Raw genomic sequence first — 25505 nt, 5'->3', positions numbered from 1 at the left:
ATTTTTTTTTTTTTTTTTGATACTGGGGATTAAACCCAGGGGTGCTTAACCACTGAGCCACATCCCCAACGCTTATGTTTTTTTTTTTATCTTTTGAGACAGGGTCTTGCTAAATTACTTAGGGCCTCACCGAGTTGCTGAGGCTGGCCTTGAACTCGTGATCCTCCTGCCTCATTATCTTGAGTAGCTGGAATTATAGGCGTATACCTCTGTACCTGCTTTTTCTTTTTCTATTTTTTGTGTTGCTGGAAACTGAACCCAGTGCCTGGTGCATGCTAGGCAAGCTCTACCACTGAGTTATATCCCCAACTCCCCCCGTTTTTTTGTGGTGCTGGGGATTGGACCCAGGGCCTTGTGCATGCAAGTTCAACCCTTTTTATTTTATTTTGAGATGGCATCCTGGTAAGTTGCTGAGGTTGGCGTTGAACTTTTGATCCTCCTACCTCAGCCTCCCAAATAGGTGGAATTACAGCATCATCACATCCAGTAGGAATCTGCTTCTTATTGCCATTTCTAGTTCCAATTCTTGGCTCAAATGGGCCCCTGAGAAAGGAGTCTTCCTCTCCACCTGAATCAATTTTCTAAAGGCTTTTCTTTTACTTTTCACATCGTCTTGTGTAGTACTTGAACTCAGGACACATATTTACTTCTCCTTAGTGCTTTTTTACTTCCTTGCTGTCACAAGTAGGCCTTCATACCACTTGTGGTCTAGGGGAGCTCTTGCATGTTCCTTTGGTTAAGGCTGTAGCCCCACTCATCTTTCTAGCCATTCTGTTTCCTTCCTAACCCTGCACTCAATTTGTATTGAACTATCTAGAGTTCTCTAAGCATTTAGGCTTCTTTATGTTTCTCTGCCTTTATTCTGGCTGTTCTCATGGCTAAATACCTTTTCCCCCTTTTCTACACTGCAGACAGCCACTCGACTTTTGAAGAGCACCTTCTGTGTTCCTCACATTGTTCCAGGCACTTGGAAATAGTGAACAAATCAGATAAAAACCTCTATCCTGTGAAATTGACATTCTAGTGTGTATGTGTTGGGTTAGGGATGGAAAACAAACAAGCAGTTATGTATGTCAAATTGTGGTGTCATGGACAAAAGTAAAACTAGGCAGGGGGATGGGGTGTACAGAAGGCCTGGTCAACTCAACCATAGCTAATATTTGCACAACTATTTGTGGTAGGGGGGATACTGGGGATTGAATCCAGGAGTGCCCTACCACTTAGCTACATCTGCAGTCCTTTTTATTTTTTATTTTGAGACAAGGTCTTGCTAAGTTGCTCAGGCTGGCCTAGAACTTGCAATTCTTCTGCCTCGGCCTCCTGAGAGGCTGGGATTATAGGTGTGTGCCATCATGCCTGGCTGCATGATCATTATTAAGCAACCTTTTCCTCATTTAAGTATTTCCAATGTTATCACATATTTTTATAATCATATGGTATTCAATGACCTTAGGTTAGTAATATTTTTAGCTCCATTATATTGATAAGATACTGAGACTTAGAGATGTAAATCTCATAGCCAGGAGGGGTAGATTGGTATTTAAACCCTGAACTGAAGCCTCTGCTCCCAACCATTGTCATTCACCAAGCCTCACTACAACTCTCTAAAGTCAGAATTATATAAGATTCCTTTTATAATTGGGAAAACTGAGTTCAGAGAGGGGAATGGATTTACCCATGGTTGCACAGCCAGTGAATGAATTTGAACCCAAACCTATCCAACACTCAAGGCTATGCCCTTCTGCAAACCTTGAGGTTTGCAGGGCTCTCTGGGTTTATCCACCTTTATATTTGCAGGCTCTATCTAGGCAAGCTACCAGTTAAAGCCCTTGGTTCTCCCCCTTCTCTTTGCACTAGTGGTTCATATGTAACCTTCAGATACTCACAGCCTGTCTGTCTCCCCTTCTCCTTTGGCCACCCCTTGGGCCTAGCAGAGGGACCTGGATAATAAGACCACATAATTTCTGAAAGTAACTTCAAGAAATCTGGGCAGGGAGTTCTGGGGTCCTGGGTATCTTGGAGTGTGTTCTAGAAGGGATAGGCCAAAGATCCCAATGGACATGACTCCTTGACCCCACAGATATTTGATTTATGGGGAGGGGCCCCTAAAGAGTGGGGCCCAGTGTAGGGGCCTCTGTTTCTCACTATAGCCTATGATATTGAGGCTTGTAATAGACTGGGCTCCAAGATCCTCCTCCTCTGGTTTCCTGAGCTAGCTCCTGCCTTGCAGTGAAGCGAGTATCTGTGGGGGTGTGCTATGGGACTAGGCTTTCAAGATCTTTGGCTACTCAGGAATGCTTCCTTCACAGTAAGCCTTGGATATGCACACAGATTTTTAGGGCATTCTTTTTAAAAAATATTTTTTAGTTGTCAATGGACCTTTATTTTATTTATTTATATGTGGTGCTGGGGATCAAACCCAGTGCCTCACACATTGCTAGGCAAGTGTTCTACCACTGAGTCAACAACCCCAGCCCCTTAGGGCATTCTTTGTAGTATTTTGTTCAGAGTACTCTCAGGATACTTATCTTCATTTCTTAGTACCTTTGAACAAATTGTATATTTAATGTGTTCTTCCATTAGAAAATTTAGAAAACCTTGGAAAAGTAGAGGAGAAAAGCATTATGCATAATTACAACATAGAGAGGCAGCCACTCTGAACATTTGGTGTATTTCCCTCATTCTTTGCATTTTTTCATGTAGTCGAAATGATTTTGCACATATGATATTTTTTCTTGTTTTTCTCATTTGCACATTTTCCTATGTATGCATATTCTTCCTCACCATCATTTTTAGTATTGCGGATATGCTATGATGTACTTAAGTATCCTCTGCATGTAGGGCATAAAAGTGGGACCCATTTTTTCATTGATTTAAGTTATGCTGCAGTGGGCTTCCTTATAAGATACAGCTTTAAGGGAACTTACAGCTTTTAAAGAATTGACCTTATATAGGAACAATTGTATCCAGCTTATTTCCCTTTGTAGATGGACCCTGTCAGGGTCTGATCCATTCTTATAGTATTTCATTCATTCATTCATTGAATCTAACATGTTCACCTTGTATATCTGTAAACCCAACCCTGAGAGCTGGAGTTATGAGCAGGAATGAGATACAGCCCTGGACTGCCAAGAATTCCCAGTCTGCTGGGAGAGTTGGGCATGAAAATGGACAATTTCGGAACAATTTGATCCCGGTTGAGATGAGGCAAGAATAGTCTACTGTGGGAGAAAAGAGGAGGGGCTCTTAACCCATCCTGAGGACATGAACATAAGCTTCCTGGAGGAGGTGGTGCCTTTGTGAGTCATAGAGGATGAATAGGAGTTGGCTGGAATAAGAAAAGAAGCTTCCAATTAAACACAAGTTGAGCTAGGTATGGTGGCATACACCTGTAATCCCAGCTACTCAGGAGGCTGAGGCAGGAAGATCACAAGTTTGAGGCCAGCCTGGGCAACTTAGCAAGATCCTGTCTCAAAATAAAAAAAAAAATCAAAAGGACTGAGGATGTGGCTCAGTGGTAAAGTGTCCCCTGGATTCAATCCCCAGTACCACGAAAACAAAACAAAATAACCTTATTTGTTTTGATTGCTTTTCCAGGTCCCACCAAAATATGAGTAAAGGAGTAAAACAGAAACATGTAAGGTTTTGGATACTGACCAGAACTAAACTATTTCACAAGGAGGACCTAGCAATGCTCAGAATTCAGAGGTACTATACACTTCAGAAGGCAGAGTGAGGTACGGACCCAAGAACAGAGGAATGTAGGCAGTCTGTTCCTCCTGGCTCTTCCCCAATCCCATCCAGTCAGGGACTCTCTCCACCTGCAGCCCCATTCCTGCAGATGGAGGTTGATTCTCTGGAGAAATTGAATTTAAGAAGCTTTGGGTTGAGGACAACAGGCACAGTGAAAGATGGAGTAAAACAGGACTGCAAGCAAAGGGGTTTGCAACCTGAAATGATAAGGCCCCAACCTCTTTCCATTCCCCCATTTTCAGGACACCAAAGTCAGGAGCACACAAGAGATCAAAGGATTATTCTCTAGGGAAACTGAAAGACCCCAGAAAAAAAGGCCTCTAAGAGATGACATTTGGGAGTCTCCCAACAACAACAACAAAAACAGGCCTTCAGCTCAGTAACCCCCTAGTGAAGCTCACTTTTTAGCACATTCCACTTGCACCCAAAGCTTCTGCACAGCTTGTAGTGCTCTGGGAACTGATAGCCAAGGATCATCAACCAGAGATCCTTAAGTTATGTATATTTTATGTAAACTAAACCTTAATACGATTGATGTGTGTTTTTTTTAATTTTTTTTTTTTTTTTTTTTGCAGTACTGGGGATTGAACCTAGGGGTGCTTACCACTGAGCCACATCCAAAGCCCCCACACACACTCTTTTTTTCTTTTTAATTTTGAGACAGAGTCTCACTAAATTGCTTAGGGCCTCTCTAATTTGCTGAGGTTGGCCTTGGACTTGCAATCCTCCTGCCTCAGTCTCCTAAGTCACTGGGATTACAGGCATGTTCTACCACTCCTGGCTACAACTGATACTTAGAAAACACTTCAAATTCTAGGCAGCCAGAGATTATCAGATAGTCCAAAGCCATTTAGGAAGACCATCAACCTGAAGAACAGATGGAATTACCAAACAAACGGAAGTAAGGAACTGGAAGGGATTGAGGTAATAAAGGAAGGAGAAGAAACCTGGGAAATTAAAAACAGAGCCAAAATAAAAAATAAATCAGTAGAATCAGAAAGTAAAAGGTAAGGAGATATCCTAGGAAGCAGAATAACAAGATAAAGATGACACAAGAGAAAGCAGTTGAGAAAATTTGAGGATCAATTGAGGAACTCTACCACCTAGCGATAGTAGTTCCAGAAATAGAAAATGGAGGAACAGCAGGAAGAAAATTCTCAAACACATAATACAAGAATTTTGCCTAGAACTGAAGGAATGAAAACTCCTGCCAAGTACCCAGCAAGATAGATGATACAAAGGCCCATGCCAAGATATGCCACTGTGACATTCTGATACATGGATTTTTTTTTTTTTTTGTACTGGGGATTGGTCCCAGAGGTGCTTTACCACAGAGCTACATCCCCAATGATTTTTTATTTTGAGACAGGGTCTTGCAAAGTTGCTTAAGGCCTCGCTAAGTTGCTGAGGCTGGCCTTAAACATGCACTCCTCTGTCTTAGCCTCCTGAGTCACTGGGAATACAGGTGTGGGCCACCATGCCCAGCAGAATACCAGGGATGAAAGAGAAGATCCTAAAATCTTCTAGAGAAAAATAACTGCATCACATACAAAGGATCAAGAAAAAATAATGTTAGATTTCTCAACAGCAGTGCTGGAAGCTAGGAGATGATGGAGCAGTTTTTTGCAATATTATGAGGGAAAAGAATTTCCAACTAGAAGTCTATACTCAGTTGAATTATGAATCAGGAGTGAGGGAATGATAGAGACATTTTCACACATGGAAAGTCTAAATATTTTATGTCCTATGCATCCTTTCTTAAGAAACTTTGGAGAAAGTCCTCCAGCAAGATGTGGACATAAACTCAGGGAAAAAAGTCACAGAAACTAGAAAACAAGAAGTACAACATAGAAGAGCGGTGAAAGGAATTCCCAGATGATGGAGGAGAATGTCTTAGGGTAAGACCTGAAGAGCAGCCATTTTTTTTTAGTTGTAAATTGGCACAATACCTTTATTTATTTATTTTTATGTGGTGCTGAGGATTGAACCCAGTGCCTCATACATGTTATGCAAGCGCTCTACCACTGAGCCACAACCCCAGCCCCGAGCAGCCAGTTTTGAGTACAGCAGAAGGATTGATATCTCTAAGGAGAAAAATATGAACTAATGGATTACTTGATGTATCACAACATATTTTTTTAAATTTATTTTTTAGTTGTAGTTGGACACAATACCTTTATTTTGTTTGTTTTTATGTGGTGCTGAGGATCAAACCCAGGGCCTCTCACGTGCTAGGCGAGTGCGCTCTACCACTGAGCCACAACCCCAGCCCACAACATATTTTTTTTTGTAGTTGTAGTTAGACACAACAACTTTATTTTATTTATTTATTTTTATGTTGTGCTGAGGATTAAACACAGGGCCTTGCACGTGTGAGGCAAGTGCTCTACCACTGAGCCATAAACCCAGCCCCATGTCACAATATATTGAAAAGAGAATTGCCTTTCTGACAGAATCTGGGGAGCAGTTGATCATTTGATGAAGAGAACTAAGCAAACAAACAAACAAAAAAGACAGTGATCATTAACAGGGAGAATAAAAAATTGCAGTCCCCAATACCACAAAAAGTAAAGATTGTATGGGAAAGGAAATACAATTATATATGATATGATTTATCCATTACAAGTTGACCATTCCTAATCCAAAAATCTGAAATCCAAAATGCCCCCAAATTCCCATCTTTGAGCAGTGACATGATGCCATAAGTAGGAAATTTCATTGCATGAAACTTTGTTTCATGCAGAAAATTAGTTAAAATTTGTGTGAATTACCTTGCGCCTGTTCATAAGGCGTTTATAAAACATAAATGAATTTCATGTTTAGACTTTGGTCCTATCCCCAAGATATCTCATTAACTATATGCAGTTATTCCAAAATTAGGAAAAATCAGAAATCTGAAACACTTCTGGTCTGAAGCTTTTTGGATAAGGTATCCTCAACCTGTGTTAGTATCTATGCAGACATTATAATGTAAACCACCAACATTGATTTAATTCAGACTTTGTGATGTAAGTCTAATGGTGGAATGAGGGGAGGGCACATGTGTACCTGTGTGACAACTGGAATGAATGAAAATGGTCACCATTCTGTAATGCATATAAAACAGCATTTAAAGACTCATGGTGGTGGTAGTATGCATGAGAAGGTTCTAATGTTATACTGCACAGTAGGAATTCAGGACATAATTTAGAAAACTGAAAAAAATATTAGGAAATAAATTGGCATGTGTGTTCTTTAGAAATGTGGGGGTAAATACTGAAAAAGCAGTGAAAAGAATTGGAAAGGGATCCATCGCCTTTGAGAGTGCAGTGGGAGTGAGGAAGGATATAGCAGGGAATTGTGTTTTTCCTTATAATCCTGCAGTGCTATGTGACTTGAAATTCTATAGACATGTATTACTTTGGTAAAAAAAAATTAAATTAAACAAGCATGTGTGAATGTGTAACAATTAATTCCACTATTATGCTTCAAAAAACATGGAAATTAAAAAAAATAAAATTAGAAAAGACCCACAAGGTCTGGGGGATAGTTCAGTGCCTAGTATGTGCAAGGCTCTGGGTTTGACTCACAGTATTATAAAATAAATAAAAAGAAAAAAGAAAAAAACAAAGAAAAAAGGACACACAAGCAAGCCAGTCATGGTGGCATGTGTGCTTGGAGTTCCAGCTATTAGGAAGGCTGAGGCAGGAGGATCACTTGAATCCAGGAATTAAAGGCTGGCCTGGGAAACATAGTGAGACCCCATCTGAAAAACAAAACAAAAGACAAGACATATAAGATAAGGCCAAAAATGAATTAGTGATATGAACACATATTTTAGGAATATGAAAAGTAATTTAGAAAAAAATTACTTAAAAAGTCAAAAAGGAGACTTGTTTTGGTTAAGATCCTTTACAATATGATTTTTAAAACCATGTTCATGTATTACTTCAATAAAATTAAAAATCATTTGAAAACAAATACAAATTTAAAAAATTAAATAAAGAGGGTCAAGTGTGTTCCAGATAGCAAATACTAGGTGTGCTCAAAAGGCAGGGGGAGGGTAGAGGGAGAGATTTAAGAGTTTTATTGAGGCAGAGCCTGATCTCTGTGTGTTCGAAGAAGTTATTGAATGTTCAAAGCAGGAGAAGCACATCAACTGATTTGTGCTTTAGAATGTTCCTTTCTCTCAGTCCTGATGAAAAAGGAGTTGTTCATGGAAGACACATGCAGTCAGCTTGGGAGGGAAGATGCCTGGCTGCTGAGGGCTGGTTGTCAGCTTTTGGAGAGAACTGCATGATCCCTGGGCCAGGGTACCTCTTTTCTCAGGACACTCTTCAGAAGATCTTTGTTCACAGTTGCCCTTCAAGTGTGTGTGTGTGTGTGTGTGATGCTTGCGCGCGCGCTCTCTCTCTCTCTCTCTCTCTCTCTCTCTGTGTGTGTGTGTGTGTGTGTGTGTGTCTATCTTTCAGTACTGGGATTGAACTCAGGGCTTCATGCTTACCAGGCAAGTGGTCTATCTCTGAGTCACATCCCCAGGCTGTTTTCATTGACGTCCAACTTCTTTTCTGTTGGACACACAATCTGTGTGTGTGTGTGTGTGTGTGTGCGCGCGCGCATGCACGCACGCACATGTGTATTAGCAATCACAGCGCCTTGCACTCATGAGGCAAGTGCTTTCCCACTGAATCACACCCTCATCCCTGGACACATGATCTTTTAGACACATTACTCAAATCCTGGCTTGAAGACATCTGTCTCATTTGGGTGCCTCTGCATATCTTGTTTCTGATGCTTTTGTTTTGTTTAATTAGTTTAGCTTTCAGAAGACAACTTCGTATCTAATTCCAGGTTCTTGGGGAGAGGTACCATGTTGTTCACCCAGTTGTTGTTTATATTTGATTTGGAGAATCAAAACTGGAGGCAGGGAATCTAGTCTGGAGGCAAGGACAGAAACTCCAGTGTGGCATCCTGAGAGCCTCTAGTCTTTTCAGCTGTTCTGCATTGTCATCTCTGTAAGTTCCATAAAAATTTAGGAACTGTTGAGATTCTGCCATTTATTCTCCCATCTTCAGATTGCCTCTCAGTCCTGGAAGCCATAACATCAAAATTCTTGGGCAGAATACATGCCCAAGTTTTTGGCTCAAAAAATACAGTTACTATACCCAAAGGCCTCAATAAATTACTGTTTATTGAGCATCACTACTGAGCATGGGAATGATAAATCCAAATCATGAGAATCTTGGGGTCTTAAGTGGCCTTTTATTAGAAGGCTTTGGGGATCAGCCCGAGAAATTGATTTCTTCTACTTACATGGATAACAAAAGGGGATTTGGTCCCTAGGTCTTTGCATTTCTATATGTGGACAGCTGAATCTAGTTGATAAAAGAGATAAACCTGGGGTTCTGAAAAAACTAAATTTTAAAGTCTGAAGGTTACTTGTAACTTAACTAACATGGCCCTATCATTTTGTAGATGAGGAACCAAGGTTCAGAGAGAATTGATTTGCCCAAGTCTACACTGTCAGTTAGGGAGTGAGCCATAAATCAAACCCAACTTCTTTCTACCAGTCTATTCTGCCTTCCAGAATAGTGGCCCAGCTTCATGAAGTAGAAGGTAGATTGACCATTTGGCAGGGCATTGGCCCATGAAGAGGGGTAGGATAGCACTGCATTGATGATTGTTGTCTATTTGTAACATACTAAATGCATGAAGAATGATAAGACCCCTCAGGTGAGCTGTATCCCTACATTGAGAGTCATATGGTGCTGTCTCCTTAAACTAATAAGAATCAAACTGCAGTAAGAATTGGCTAATTCACACTGCATTGTGGCCTGGAGCTCTTTCTCTTCTTCACTATCATCTTGAGAACTGTAACTGTGACTCCCAATACTTTGGGAGTAGAGGTATATATCTGAGAATCTCTCAGAAGAATGATTGATGGGGTGGAAGGGTCTGTCAATACCTCTGGCTTGATACTGGGGAATGAAGTGGTATTGAGCTACTGGTACAGTGAAATGTGGTAAGAGCCTGAGCTTTGGGGTTCACTACAAGCTCCTCTACTTGTGTGACCTTGGGCAAGTCACTTCAGCTTCTCGGTTTCCAAAGGAAATAATTTATGAAAAGAGCCTAACACTGTACCTGGTAAATTGTAAGTGCTCAATGATTGTTTGTGATGATGAAGAAGGTGATTATATACATTGCTTAATCCCTAAAATGAATGTGGGCAAGTGGCCAGTCCATGAGCTTCTTGATGAGTTGTCTTTCCAGGTTAGGGCCTAGTAGATTAAATAAATGTGTGCTGGGTTTGGGGGTAAGTGGGTAGTGAAGAGATCAGCCTGTCTAGAGCAGAGGGTTAGTGTTAGGGACAGAAGTTGAAAGGCTCAGCCTCTATTCTGTGGGCAATTGGGAAGTCATTGAAGGGCCCCTCAGACTTGGTACCTGAGAATAATTGGGCCAGGCCTCAGAAGCAATCTTGCTACTACAGAGTGAGATACAAAGTTTTAATAAAAAAGTATTCCATGGCCCTGCTCCTGTGTTCCTTTGGGGGCTTAAATGATTAAAAGTTGGTGTCACTGTTATCAGATGAGCATGCACTTGTGCCAGATGTTGTTAAGCCTCAAAGCCACTCCATAAAGGGAGGGATTCTCACCACTGCCCCCACACCCACTCCTTTTACAAGTGAAAAAAACTGAGGCTTCATGTAGTGAGGTGACTTCCCCAGGATTATATGGCTGGGAAACAGTCAAACTGGAAGTGCTGTACCCACCTGACACCCTGATGCTTACCTGCCCCACCTCACTCACGGAGCCTCCATTCACCCTTTCAACAGATGCTCTCAATCAAGCTCCATCTCCCTCCCTGTGTGTCCTTTTGTCCTTTGGCACTCAGCATAGTTAAAGATGGGACTTCCTGCCACTAGTCATATCTTGGCTCTCTCAGCTGAGGAAAGAGCCTATAATGTGTTTACCTCTGTGTTCTTTTACAGCCTAGCCTAGGAGAGGGCAGGAGGCCTGGGGTAGAGGGAGGATGAAGACTACCAGGGGGAAGAGGAAGACAACTTCCCAGACTGTCTCATTTCCATGGTCCCTGGCCCTCCTCCCCTTCCCTACCCCTCCTCCCCTTCCCTACCCCCAGTTTACCAGCTCCTCTGCCCTAATCTCCCTTACACAGTACATGTCCACACACAGACACACACAAGTACATGAAGAGTCGAACACACATGGGTACCATCTCTCTCTCTCTTCCACACAGACACACACACACACACACACACTTATACATTCCTTTCAGGGAGGAGTAGCTGGAGGGGAGGGGAGTGGTTCACATTTCACTCATTTCCTTGCTTCCCTCAGAGCTGTCCCCCACTCCATTCTCTTCTGTTGTGCTCCCTTTGTCTCTGAGGGGCCTCACAATGAAGAAGGCAGACCAGTGTAGTAGAAAGGAACCCAGCAGCTGACTCATTTACCCCCTCGGTTCCATTCTCTTCATCCGGAAAATAAGCAGGTTGGGCCAGGCAATTGGCAAAGCCTCTTCTATGTTGTTAATAATACCTGGCATTTGTCTACTGGGTTCCAAAGGGCTTAATCATCCCAACAGCTCTGCAAGGATCGACCTCATGTTACAAATGGGGAGACTGAGGCTCAGACTCAGAGAGGTGAAGTGACCTGCCAGGTCAAGGGGCTGGTAAGTGGTAGAGCCAATATCTGAGCCTAGGTCTCTATGTTTAAAGCTCAGGCTTTGCCCCTGCCCACAGCTGCTGGCTGCTTATTAGGCCACTCCAGAGAAAATCACATTCCTCACCATGACCCATTAGGCCCCACTGCTGTTGATTTATGGGTACCTCTTTGATCTCACCTCTGACCACCCTTCCCTTGCTCACTCCACCCCAGCCTGTCTTCCTCCATGTTCTTCCAACTGGCTAGGCACTCGCCATCTCAACCATCTCACAGCCTTTGCACCTGCTATTCTCTCTGCATGAATGGAATACCCTTTATCTCATTTCCATCAACATGCATTAGGCCTCAAGGGCACTACATAGGGCAGGGGAAGAAAGTAGAAAGCACATGTTGACTGTGTTTTTTTTTTTTCTTTCTGTTTCCCTTTCAGATCTGATGGTGAGAATTCCAGAACTGTCAGGTCAGTACCTCCTTTCTTTAGTAGTAGTTGGGAAATTGGGCTGGGCATGGGGTGGGAGCCTCTAATTTCTTACTTTGGGATCCATGGGCAGGGGTAGGGACCAACTCCAGGGTTCTTTCCCCATTAATATTAGGGGTGGGTGTGGAGCAGAGTGGAGTGGGAGGGCAGGGGGAATGTGGCAGGTCTTGGGAGGGGGTTGTAGACTGTTCTTCAGTTTTTCTGACCCTAGCTGACTCAGGGGCTTGGCTGAACACTTCAGGGGCTCATAGGAGCTGGCCAGATATGAAAGCCGATCTCCAGAGAGATCAGCTCTGGACCTGGGACCTTTACCACCTTCTCCTCTCAGGAGAAGGGGGTATGATGAATGTAGGGCTTACCTAATGTAGTGTTCTTGTTCCTACCCTGAACTATGTCAGCCCTGAGTAGTGGGATTTAGGTGGACTTTGGATATGACACATCCTAGACATTAGAAAAACATATCATTGTGACAAGTAAACTTTTTTTTTTTTGGCTTGGTTAAAACGTTTATAAGATTCAGTAAGTTTTAAAGGTAGAATCAATTGCCACTTGAGTAGGCAGGAGGAAAATTGGGGTAGAGGCAAGGGCTCTTTGTGTATTCCCCAGGCTTCAACCATCAGAAACCTCATGAAGGCAGAAGTGTCAAATATAAGGATTATTTTGGGAATGATGGGGGGCTCAGGGTAGGGCCCAATCAGTCTTAGCTTCCAGGCTATGGACTATGGGATGGGCCTCTGAGATGAGATGGGTCCAGGCAGCCAGAGGCACAGGATGGGGACAGTTAGTCCCAGCCAGGGCTACCACTAGCATATATAGCACCTTTGTGAAGAATAGAAAAAAGGTGTCCCTTTCAGGAGCATCCCTTCTGATTGGGATCAATTGGAAAAAATGTTCCTTTATCTCTGAGCCATCTCACCAGGCTTCCCAGCTTCGTGAGCATAGCAAAGGTTAGATATCAGCCCCCACTCATGCCCTCTTGGCTGTTACCCCTTGTGTAGGGCACAGTTTGCCCAGCCATATGCAGCAGTGCAGGTCCTGTCATCCAGACAGTGGATATGGCTGGAGGAAGAGGATGCCAGCACACACAGAGAGATATAAGACACCTATCCTAGTGTCCCAGGCAGGGGGTCTGTGTTGAACACATTGGGCCAAGGTCAGAGCCATGGGATAGACACATAGTGAGGTCAGCGTGAAAGCAGGGGGAACATGATGGATCACAATCAGCCCTGGTGTCCAGGAAAGGGGTATATGATGAGCTATAATTAGTCCCAGCATGCAGCCAAGGAGCATGGCACAGGCACAGCTTGTCCTAGCACTTAGGAAGGCACTGGTCTGGAAAAGGACATGGATCTCACCATCCCATTATGGATTTGGGAAAAGGTAACCTGAACTGACCTTGAGCCCAGGGCTCCTAATGATATGCCTGCTACTTGTTGAGGAATCAGCTTCAGGATGCCTCTGGTTCTTACCTCTTCCTGCCAGGGGAGTTTCTGAGATCTATAGCTCAGGGTATTTAATAATAATCATAATCATAAGTCATGTGATGACTTATGTTGGGCCTTTACGACTTACAGAAGTTGTCATGGACTTTCTTTTGTTTGATCCTCCCAGTGACACTGTAGGTGGAACCTGGGCTGGCCTTATCATCAGTGTTTTACAGTTGAAGAAACTAAGACTCAGGATGGTTATGGATTTTGCCTACAGTCACACAACTAATATGTGGCTGAACCAGGATTCAAACCCAGGTCTGCCTGGCATCAAGCCCACAGCCCTGCCCACACCATCACCGTGGGAGCTCTCAACAGCCTTACAGATAATAATAATCATCCTCATCCTCATGCTAATATTAGTAATCATAGCAATTATCATTGATTCCTCACACACTAAGAACTCTGAATATGATCTTATTTAGTGCTCACAGCAGCCCTGTTAGGCATGGATTCTGATTCCTGATTTACTGATGAGGAAAAGGAGGTTGTGAGAAGGTTAATGCCTTGCCCAAGGAAAGAAGAGTAATGGGCAGGATGGCATTTCTCTGATTCAGAACTTGGCTTTCTGGCTCTAAAGCCAGTGTTGGTTTTTCTTATACTTGCTTCTTGGGCATCCATCCTGGGTGCCTGGTCAAGGAGGCTATAGAGGCTTTGGGGACTCAGCAGGTAGGGAAGTAAGGGTCAAACCTGGGCCACAGGAAGGACTGAAAGAATAACATTATGGGACAAGATCTTGCAAACATGGTGGAAAGATTCTTTACCTGGGAACCAGGACTGGATAGGACCCTCTAAGGATGCTCTCAGGCCCCAATTCCTGAGTTCACTGCAGTTAGGGGTCAGGGAAGTCTTCTGGATACACACACACACACACACACACACACACACACACTCTCTCTCCTGGAAATGGAATTAGTGTGCATAGGAAAGCAAGGTGTATGTTTAAAGACAGGGAGCAGTCATTTAGGCTGAAACAGAAGATTTGGGCAGGAAAAAAATTAAAGTTCGGAACTCTGATCAAGGATGGGTCACAGATACTTTCTATCATCGGGGGGAGCTGAGAAAGGTTGGGGAGAGGTTAAGCTCTGTAGCATAAAAAAAAGGCAGAAACTTTGGATCCAGGCAGAGGGCTCCATTTTTGGCTAGGTTGCTTTCTAGTTGTGTGATTGGACAAACCTGTTTGTCCCTTAGAACTCATTTCCTCATCCAATAAGTACGTGTGTGTGCACGTGTGTGTGTGTACACACAGAGAAGGGTTAGAAGAAACACCAAGGAAGCGAGACATGATGGCATCTGTAATTTGGAAAGCTGAGTAAGGAGGATCACAAATTCAAGGCCAGCCTGAGCAACTTAGCAAGCCCCTCAACAATTTAGTGAGACCCTTTCTCAAAATAAAAATCACAAGGGGATGTAGCTCAGTGGTAAAGCACCCCTGAGTTCAATCCCCAATACCAACAAAACAAAAACAAAGAAAAAGAAAAAGTAAAAGAAACACCGGAGAGAGGGGCCAGGGCTCTGCTGTTGTGAAACCTGCACAGCAAGGAGTGAGCAGGATAGGTGGACTGCAAACCACCTAAGGCAGGGCCCAGGCCTAAGGGCTTCTAAGTATTGGGTGCCAGAGGAAGTGTAGAGTCTAATTAGAGCTGAACAGCTGGTGATGGGGGAGGGCAGTGAGCAGAGTTAGGTGCTTGGACTTCCCTTAGATTCTAGAATAGTTGTCAGACATAAAGGCACCTTAAGCCAAAGTCTAGAGAAGAACTGGCCCTGGCTCAGAATCACAAAGCCTGCTTCCTAGCTGTGTGCTCTTTGCAGGCACTTAACTTCTCTGGTCCTTAGTTTCTCTTTGGTAAAATGGGAATGGTAATTCTGACTTCTCTGAGTTGATGAGAGAACTTAAAGCAGTGCTCAGCATAAAACAGTGGCTCAAGGAATTTCAGTGCCCTCTGTCCTTCCCTAATCCAATCATTGTTTTATGTTGTAGAGTCAAGCGGAAAAATATGGGGAAGTGCAGAACTTGAAAACAGACAGGGAAGGAGGGGCTTGATTGATCCCTTCACCAAAGATGAGGGAGCCCAGTAGCCCAGTTCCAGCAGCTCTACTGGCAGGCAGTGAGGGGTCAGGCTGGAACTGGGGGTGGGGGGACCAGGCTGGGGTTGCTAGGCACGCAAGGATGAGAGCCGGAGGAGGTGGCCTGTTGCTAGGGAAGGAGGGAGGGGGTGGGGGAGCCACTGACACCCGCGGAGCCAGGGACGTCCCCATGGCAACTGGAGCCGCTGCAGTAGGGAGGAGAAGTGGGAGGAGGAGCCACTGCTGGCTCTATTCCCAGAGGAGGCCTCCCACTCTGGGCCTCAGTGCCCCCATCTGTCCAACCAGAGTTTGGATTAGATAATCTGGAAGATTCTTCCTTGTTTTGACCTCCTGGCAATCAGAGATGGCCTAGCCTTTATGGCCCTTCCATGGCTTTCCCCATTCACATGTCTAACATACCACCAGGCCCCAGAGTCACCCCAGCTGTGTCCAATTCTTCCCTCCCATGCTGCTGCCTGTTCAACTCAGCCCAGCTGCCCACCCTGCCCAAGCTCTCTCTATTCCTACTGCTTAGTTTGCCTGGAACCTTGTCACTTATTGCTTGCTGAATGGCTGTTGAGGTGTGTACAGGGTTGGGGGACAACTTCTGTCCTGCTTGCTCTGGAAATCCTGCCCTGGCTGCCATTACCTACCCTGACCGCTTCTTCTCTCCTGGGCTTCTCTGGCCTCATAGGTCTGAGTCCCTCCTATTAGCCTTAGGAATTACTGCTGTAATTTATTGAGCTGCTTCTGAATTGGGCTCCACACAGTACACTTGACAGACACAGCTATTTACAGTAAATTTATGGTGACATATTGTGAATCTCCATTTTACATATGAGACAATATTCTGAGAGCTTATGGGACTTGCTGGAGGTCCCACAGGTACTGTCTGGTGGAGCCAAGTATGGAATTTGGCTCTGTATAATTGCTGCTACCTCAGGCTTGAGGTGGGGATAATCAGCAGCTGCAGAGCTTACTGAGTGATGGCTAAAGCTACTGTACGTCAGGTACCATGCTGGGCACTTTACCTGCAGTCTCTCTTCTCTTCTTCACAACAATCCTATAGGGCATATGGTGTTGTCATTTTACAGATGAGCAAACTAAGGCTTAGAGAATGAAAATAATTTATCCTATGGTAGAATTAAGGTAGGAATACAAACCATCAGATTTATGATCACCATACTACCCTGGAGTTGACTCAGTTATGTTCCCGAGGCATAAACAGAGCATTCCCTATGTAGCATGCCTGTGTTGGGCAATCCACAGGGGGAATGGAAGCAGGCAACCATGGTCCCTGCCCACAGGGAGCTCCCAGTCTGGGGTTGCTACAGACAGATGAGCCAGCTCTGAAAAGTCCATATGGGAGTGTGCTGACGAGGTGTACAGCCAAAGTGTAAGGACAAGAATCTGGAAGGGTCAAGCTGGATTCTGACAGTGTGATAGAGAAGGCAAGAAGTGGGGTGAGCTGGGGAAATTTTCCCAAAGCAGGTACCTTTCCAGGAAGCTTCAGAGGGGTGAGAAGGAGCAAAAGGTTCTTCTTCTCCTCCCTTTCCTCTTTGTGTTCTCCTGCCCCCGCCTGGCCCAGCCCCAGGAAGTGGGTGACCCCTAAGCTGGCTGAGTGCCTGGTTGGCACCAAAATAAACTTGCCTTCCCTCTCTTCCCCTCCCCTTGCCTCTGTCCCCTCTGTCCTGGCTTTAATTAGCAGCCCTGGGGATGAGTCACTTGGCAGCTGGGGAGGGAAGCTGTGCAGAGCCCAGTCAAGCTTCAACTCCTGCCCTGAGCCTTACGGGCAGTGCCACTGTGTTCATGTGTGTGGGTGTGCATCACTGCATGTCAGAGAGGCTCTGTGTTAGTACGGCTGTGAAAAGTCAGGGCAGCGTCGCATGCTGGCGTGTGGCCATGCACATCAGGGTATCTGCATACAAACATATCTGGTGGTTGCTGCATTTGTTTTGGCATGTGACTGAAAGTTAATGTGTGACTGTGTGGCCATAGTATGTGGCTGTGGCAGCAAGTGTCAGGAAATGCGGGAGCTTTTGAATGAACAAACACAAATACCATATAATTGCATTTACCCCTCCCAACATAAGTGTTCTATATGGGTTTTTGCTTATGCAAGCCCAGCACTTATATTCCCAGTTTTCACTTGTCTTAGTCTGGGTACATTTTGCTGCAGGGAACAGAAGCCCACTCAAACTAGCTCAAGAATAAAGGGGGGCACTGTTGTGAGGCTACATCTCACAGAATCTAAGAACAGTAAATGAAGTACTGCCAGGTCTCTTGCCAGCTGGAAATGAGACCTGAATGTCAAGGACCAAGATTGCACTCTTACTCTCTGCATCTCCTGAGCCCATATCGTGTGTGTGTGTGTGTGTGTGTGTGTGTGTGTGTCTCACACACACAGCTTACCTAGTCCCTGTCATTTCCTTTTCATTTCTCTCTCTGTACTGGCTTCCTCTGCTATCACATGACTAACGTGGCTGCCAACTTGGAAGCTATGTGACCTTCCAGCTTCAGAGTCTACCCCATCTGACTGCACTGAGTTCATCCAACCAGTTGTAATATAAGGCAGCAAGAGGCTATATGTCGGACTTGATTCTCTTTGGAGTGGGTGAGGGTAGAGAGGTAAAATACTCAACATTTAGTCAGGTGCACTGGTACACACCAGTAATCCCAGCTACTCAGGAGGTTGAGGCAGAAGGATCGCAAGTTGAAGGCCAGCCTCAGCAATTTAGCAAGATCCTGTCTCAAAATAAAAAGGGCTGGGGACATAGCTTAATGGTAGGATATGTCAGGCCTTTGGTTCCATCCCTGCTACTGCCACATATACATAAAAAATACTTAGCACTTAGTGTTTCTTCTCCAGTGAGTACAGTTTTTATGTGTACACAAGTAAAGTCAGAGCCTGGGGAGGGGTATCCTGTTCAGAGGCCCAAAGTTGTAAGATTGCTCATCCACCAAAGTTTTAGTTCCTAATTTTTTGCAAAGATAACCTCAGCTCATTTTGTTTTCAAGTTCTTGAATTGTTTTCAAGTGCTCTTACATCAAAATACGCGGTTTTAGCTAAAACTGTCTTCTTTTTACTTTTTTGTGTATTCTGGGAGTTAAACCCTAGGGCCTTGTGCATGCTAAGCATATGCTCCACCATTGAGCTACCCTGTCCTCTTATTTTATGTCAAAGTAACTTTTAAATACACAGTGAATATTATCATTGTTCCTAGTTTGTGGTGATTTTCATAGCCTCAGAACAACTGGCATAATGCTACTGATGGTAGCTGCTACCAAGATCTTGATTGCTTCAGGAATTTTTCTGTTTTATTAGTGCAGTCACTGAATTTATAATTATTTGTAGTATATAATTACAAGCACATATTATCAATATTATCAGCTTGGCGCTTCAGCTTATTTTTCCATTAATACAAACCCTGCAGTTTTTACATTAATTACAGAGGGAATTAATGACCCCTTAGACAAGTTTTCACCTATGAGTAAAGAGTTAGGAACCAGCTGTGCTACTAATAACTGGTCTCCAGACGCAAGGGCGATGCCCACAGCTCAGGCCTCACATCCTCTGACTGAGTCTAGAGTCTTCCCACTACCTCCTTGGGGGCCTTCTGTTTCTGGCCTGGCACATAATAAATTGCTGTTGTTATTTTAATAAAAATGACCAATTTATTATTACTGTTAAAGCCATCTTCTGTATATAAATGGTAAAAGTAAGTGGGAGAAATTATCCCAGGCTCAGGGCAGAGTCTCCTTCAACTCCTCCTCCTCCTTTATTTTTATTGTGCCAAATATGAATAATCACTTTGATTCAGAAAATATCTACTATATTTCAGGCACTGTTAGGGAACACTTGACACACATTATCTTTAATCCTGTGGTTACCCTGCCAAGTAGGGGTGATTTACAGGTAGGGAAATGGATACCTAGAGAGGTAAAGTGACTTCCCTGAAGTCACATCATCTCTCCATTCATTTATTCCTTCATTCAAGCATGATTTATTGAGTACCTACAAAGTGCCAGTTGATATGATGGGATTAGTAGGATAGCGAATAATAGATAGAGTGATGGACCCTGCTCTGATGGAGCACATAGTCTGGTCAGGAAACAGACAATTACCCACAATTATAGGGGAAGTATAGGGTGTCATGGGTATACTATGGAAGTGTGTCCAACCCAGCCTGAGGGTCAGGGAAGCTTCTCCAAGCTGACATCCAAGCTTTGACTTGGAGGATGAGTAGAAGTTAGCCAGGGGATGGGGTGGCGTGAGGCAAGGCAAAGTGGATGGTGTTGCAGGCCAGAACTGGAAGGAGTGTTTGGCACCTGCATTTATGAGGAACTAAATATGTGTAGTGAGATGGGGCTGTCATGAGAAAGAGTCTAGAAAAAGGACAGAAGGTACATTGGGAGGCTGGAACTGGGACCTCAGTCAGTTAGGCCTGGAGCCAGTGAGCTGCAGGATGCAGTGGCAGAGTTTCCATATTTCTTGGTGCCTGGAGACACTGTCAGTGTGCCTGGCCCCAGGGTGCCTCTTGGGTGGGCTTGTTAAGCGTCAGTACTGGAGTCCAGGGTTCTCAGTGCCCTCTAGTGTCCATCTACCCATCCTGCACTCTCCACTTAATGTGTATTGTCTGTCTCCCACATGTACATGTAACTGGGTGCCCTATGCTGGGTGCTGGGAACACAAAGGGGACATGCCCCTGTCCTCATAGAACTCCCAGCTGAGAAGAGGCAACAAGTATATGAACAGAAAGTGTCAAGAGAAGCTGGCCTAAAGAAGAGCAGGATGGAAGGACACCAGGGAATGACCCACCCTGCCTGGGGTGGGGTCAGGGCAGCCCAGAAGGTACAACCTGTAGCTGACTTTGAAGAATAAAGGGGGACTAACCAGGTGAGGAGGTGGCTGTAGGGGCCTGGAGGGCAAGCACAGTTGAGAGTGAGGCATGGAGCAGCATGTGGCTGAGAATTGCAAGCACTTCTGTCTGGGAGGAGCACAGGCTGAAGATAGGGGGAAGGCTGCGACTACCTGGAGGTGGGAGATAAGAGCTAGCTCACAGAAGGTTCTAGGATGCCTGCCACTGGGTCATTCATTAGGCACTTAGTGCATGGAATCTTATGAGATGCTTCACAAGCTGAACATAGTGGTGCACACCTGTAATCCCAGAGACTCTGAAGGCTGAGGTAAGAGGATGGCAAGTTCGAGACTACCCTGGCCAACTTAGCCAGACCCAGTATCCAGATAAAAAATAAAAAAGGTCTGGGGATGTAGCTCAGTGGTAGAGTACCGCTGGGTTTAATTCCCAGTACCTCAAAAAATAAATCAAATAAAAATAAAAAAATAAAAAAGATCCTTTGGAATCACAAATGTCTCTGAGGATCAAATGAAAGATAGAGACTGATATTTTCTCCTCAAAGAATAATATTTTTAATACAATTCCAGAGGTATCAGAGATACTCTTTTCCATGCCTATCTGTGAACCACAGGCTTCCAGAATGCTCTTAGTATAAATAAGGAAACCCTTAGTATGGCCTCCAAGGCTCTGCATGATCTGGCCCCACCTACATCTTCAGTCTCACCTTGTCCCCTTTGGATTCCCCACTCAGCCACATAGGCTTCTTTGCAGTTCCTGCATGTAGCACTTCAGGTCATTTGCCTAGGTCCTTTCCTCTACCTGGAATGCTCTTCCCTTGCTACTGTCACTTTTTGCTTAGTTTAATTTTATTAGTTGGTGAATATCTGTTTCCTCTCACATGGATGGAAGTTTCATCAGAGCAGGACATTGTGTACCCTTATTTAGTGCTATATCTAGCACCTGGCACAATGCTTGGTCCATGGTATCTATTGAATAAAGAAAATGAAGGTTCCACCCGTGCCCCTGTGACTGGGTCAAACTCCTTATCCTCAATTCCTTCTTCCCTTCAGCCTCCTGGGGCATCATCCCATGAGTCTACAAAACAGGCCCAGATATGTTCAAATTCCAAAAGTGACTCCAGATTAAGGTGTCTTTTCCTAGAATTCTTCCCCCATCCCTAAAACAAACAGGCTACTCATGGTTCTCCTCATATCCCTGGGAAAGGAGTCAAACTCTTGGGTTCAACTTGAGACTCTTAGTGATGTATGCATTTTGTCTCACTGAATCCTAATAAAAACCCATATGTTAAGAATTGTCATTCCTCTTCTACAGATGAACAAACTGAGCCTCAGAGGGGCTACCCAGCTAAAAAGTTGTAGAGCATATAGATGTTTTGTCTTACCAGAGAGAGGAAGGGGCTTGCCAGAGGTCACACTGCATCAGTCTTAGAGGCAGGACTAGAATTCCTGTTTCTTAACTCCTGTCAAGCCAAGAGGAAAGTCTGGGATAGAGGTAAAGCCTGTAGGGTGATAATTGCAAATGGGCTCAAGGTGAGCTGCTGTGTGAGAGCTAGAAAAATTGCTCTAAGAGAGAACACAAAGCAGAGGCTGAGGCCAGAGCCCTGAGGGCTGGGCTTTAGGGGGTGGGCAGAGGGAGAGGAGGCCACAAAGGGCCCACAGATGCCAACCTTGCGGTGGTCCGGAGGGCCTCTCTCTCTCTCAGCAGCTTTGGCTTTCTGGAGAGGAAGCAGCTGCCTCGGCAGGGAGGCAGGAAGGCTGGCCTGTTGCCTGTCAGCTCCTATTTCTTCTAGATCACTGACCCTCTGGCCCCTCCCAGGGCCACCTTCTGCTCAAAACAGCCAGGGGCCTGGGCTCTGAGGCCATGAAAGGACAGGAGAGCTCTGAGCTGTATCTGTGGTCCTCTTCAGGAGCCTCACCTTCTTCAGACCCAGTGGTTCTCTCCCTTACCCAGTGCCACCTATATGGAGGAGAGAGATTACTATGGTGGGTAGGAAAGGAACCAGGGCACCTGGATCCTAATGAGGCTGGCCCTGTGAACTTCAGTGAGACTCTGCTCTTCTATAGGCCTCAGTTGCCCATCTGTAGAATTAGGCTGGGCAACTTCCTTAGAGGAACAGACTCTTGATTGTGAATGGTGTGTCTTCTGATTTGTACTTTTCTCTTTAGGGAACATTTCTCTAGGCCATTCTAGAGAACAACACAAGAAAAAGTGAGAGTTTATTACAGTGATAAGGAATATTGGCCAGGGCCCCATCTTGATATTCCAAATGGGTGATTTGAATTTTACTTGATGTAGAGTGTCCCAGAATACCTCCTAAATATAGTCTCTTTAACCATGCTAAAAATTAGGATGTTTGTGAAAAGCTTCTATTGAAAGATTTCAGTATTCACAGTGAAACAGCCAAGGGGACATATTCCAGATTTGGGAGTGGCCAAGCTAGGTCCTGATCTTGGGGTTCTGCCACTGGTACTGAACCTCTCTCCATCTCCGCTTTCTCTACAGAAGAGACCTAGTGACACAAACTTCTCAGGGTGCTCTGGGAAATTCCAGTGGAGGTGCACATAGGGGGCCCAGCTGAGGTTTGTTTTGCCATAAGAAGTAACGAGCTCTCCAAGCTGCTTCCTCTTAGGAGGAGTTCCCAGCTCTCCTGGGGGAGCAATGAAGGAGCAAAGTTTCCAGTTGCAGCCTGGCCTGCAGCCCAGCAGGCCTGGCCCCGCCTCCTTGGTTCCTCCTTCTAGGGAAGGGCTGGGGAGGAGGGGGTGGTGACACGGTGGAGGCACTGGCGGGCCAGGGGGGCCTGCCCTTGGGACAGGTCCAGACCCATGGAGCCCCCCGGGAGGAGCAGCAGGTAGGAACCTGGGTCCCATAGCCTGATCCCCTTTCTGCCTGCCCAGGCCCAGACCCAGTCCCTGGGCTGCTGATTCAGCAGCCTCCTAGCTTCCTGGTTCCTGGCTCCTTTCTTGGACTCTTGGAGGCCTTTGGCTCGGGGGAGGGAACCCGCTGGAGCAGGCATGGGCATCTGGGTGCCCAGCTCTGTAAGGCCCTTGGAGCCCCAAGCAACACAGTCTGCGGCCTGGGAGGGGTGCGCTTGGTGGCTGCCCTGGCATGCTGGCCTGGCAGGCACAGCACTGCAGGGTTTCAGCCGCTCCAGCTGCTGAGATCCTCTGATACCAATATTCCAGCAGCCCAAGGATCTCTGAGTCTCAGATTCAGTAAGATATCAAGTCAAAGATTTGGGGTGGTGGTTGACACAGAGATGGTACTTAAGAGACAGTCACTCTGATGATGATGATCATGATCCTGAGTATTCTAGAGCCTCAGATAAGAAGTCTCAGATTCAAAGATTCTCTGTAAGGTTCTAAAATTTGGGCATCTTCAAATTCACAGCAAGTGAGAGAGAGGGCAGCTGGCCTGACCTGCAGCCCCATCTCCCAACTTTTTACTTGGGCTCTTGAATGGCCAGGCCCCGACTACAACCTGCTCTTAGGGAATTGGGAAGGGGGGTGCTGATTGACTCTGGCCAACTGGTGTGACACCAGCATATGCTGGGTAGGGCAGGGACCAGGCCCTTAGCCTTATTCCTTATTGTCCTTCTTCCTCCCCCTTGCCATTCTCTGGACTTTAATCTTGGGAAGAAGTAGGAGGTAGAGGGGCCTTTGGACTCTGCACTGAGGGGTGGGGGTACAGCAGCTGGGAGGTGGCATGTGGGCCCTGCCTTGGGGTGGGGGGCTCAGCACTGACCTTGGAAGCACATACTCCTGCTTGGAACCTCTCTGTCCTCTGCCTTGCCTGGGCTCTACCCGCCTACTCAGCCCCTAGTCCTAGTCCTATCCTGTCACCAAGACCACCGAGACCTTGTCAGCCTCCTCTGCCCTCACCCGTCCTCTGCTCTGGCATTCTCTGTCACTCCCTGTCTTCTCTCTGTGTCTTTTGTCTCACCCTTTCTCTGTCTTCCTCTTTCTCCTTTTCTGTCTCTTTCAGTTTCTCTCTCTCTCTCTCCCTCTGCTCCTTCAGTGTTTCCTCCTTCTCTCACTCCCACCTGGGTTCTTCCCTCTTTTGGGGACCAGAGCCTCTCCTTTCTCCATCCTCCCCTCCCTTCCTGTGAGGGGTCTTCTATAAGGGGAGCCCCCCCATATAACTTTTCCCTTTCTTTCATCCCCTCTTCCTCCTCCCCTCCTCCCAACCCATGTGGCGTCTGATGTGAGGAGGGCTCCTTTCCCCCTTCCCTGCTGTGGTGTCCCAGTGTCTCTCAGTGGCCCAGGTTCCCACGGAGTCACCTGGAACACAGGAGGCCCAGCCGGCTCTTTCGTCTCTACTGCCCCCTGTTGTCGTTGTGTTCTGTTTGTGGTTCGAGTGCCGTCCTCTCTTTCTTGACTTTGTGGTTTTTTTCTTTTTCCTTCCTTCCTTCCTTCCTTCCTTCCTTCCTTCCTTCCTTCCTTCCTTCCTNCGTCCCCCACTCACTCTCACCTCCTTGTTCCCATTGCCCATCCTGCCTTCCCCTCCCTCCCTGTCTTTCTCTCTCTCCGTCTCTCTTTCTCTCTCTGTCTCTTACTGTCTCTCAGGTCCACAGCGTCTCATACTCTACACCAGTATTGCTGTCCTACTCAGGTCCTTGACTCCATGAAGCTTACCCCCTCAGGCAGGCTGGCAGAGAGCAGGTAAGAGCTAGACCCATCCCTCTCCCACTCCCTCACCCTCCCAGACCAATATGCAATATCATTGCCAGACCCTTCCCCATGTCCCTTAGCCCCTGGTGTGACTGTGGAATGGGTGTCTGAATGTCTGAGTAGAGTACCTGAGAGATCAGGTTAGCAGATCAAAGAGGACATATAGAATTTATTTCTAGTTTATCCTTTTTAAAAGAAATCCTTCCCTAGAGATCTGCCCCAAATGGCAAAAGTGGTTCATTTCAGAATTTGTGACACCTGAGCTGTTCTGAAGTATGAATAGGAGTTTGCCAGTTAGGTAGACTTGGGTGTTTAGGCTCAGGGAAGAATCTACCCACACCTTTGGAGGACATTGTTTCCAAGTTAATTAGAAAACATGCTTTATGTTTTCTAATTAGAATTCAACAAAAGGAAATGTTAATGACGATATCAAAAAGACTAGACCCTTCCCCCATTTGAAAGTTTAAAATACTTGCATTAAAGAGGAAATTAAGAATGGAACTTATAGACTATTT

The 25505-nt window shown here is 45.3% G+C and overlaps 1 protein-coding gene across 7 annotated transcripts in view; it reads left to right on the top strand.

The window, feature by feature from the left end:
* Positions 1-25505, top strand: part of Iqsec2 (IQ motif and Sec7 domain ArfGEF 2) — an 80876-nt gene that overhangs the window by 15185 nt on the left and 40186 nt on the right. For 3 of the 7 annotated variants that reach the window (XM_048796698.1, XM_015506543.2, XM_015506545.2), the window contains exons 1-2: positions 23018-23171; positions 24886-24981. The exons of 1 other annotated variant lie outside the window; for it this stretch is intronic. In XM_048796698.1, the coding sequence (XP_048652655.1) occupies positions 23146-23171; positions 24886-24981 (122 nt within the window). In that variant the 5' untranslated portion in view covers positions 23018-23145. Of the gene's footprint in view, positions 1-11841; positions 11872-23017; positions 23172-24885; positions 24982-25505 lie in introns of those variants that run through there. 3 more of the 7 variants (XM_048796700.1, XM_048796701.1, XM_048796699.1) reach the window with 3 other exon arrangements.

The sequence above is a fragment of the Marmota marmota genome, unplaced genomic scaffold, assembly GCF_001458135.2.
Source record: "Marmota marmota marmota unplaced genomic scaffold, marMar, whole genome shotgun sequence".
In the NCBI taxonomy this organism is placed as follows: Eukaryota; Metazoa; Chordata; class Mammalia; order Rodentia; family Sciuridae; genus Marmota; species Marmota marmota.
This window is presented reverse-complemented; position numbering and strand designations above follow the sequence as displayed.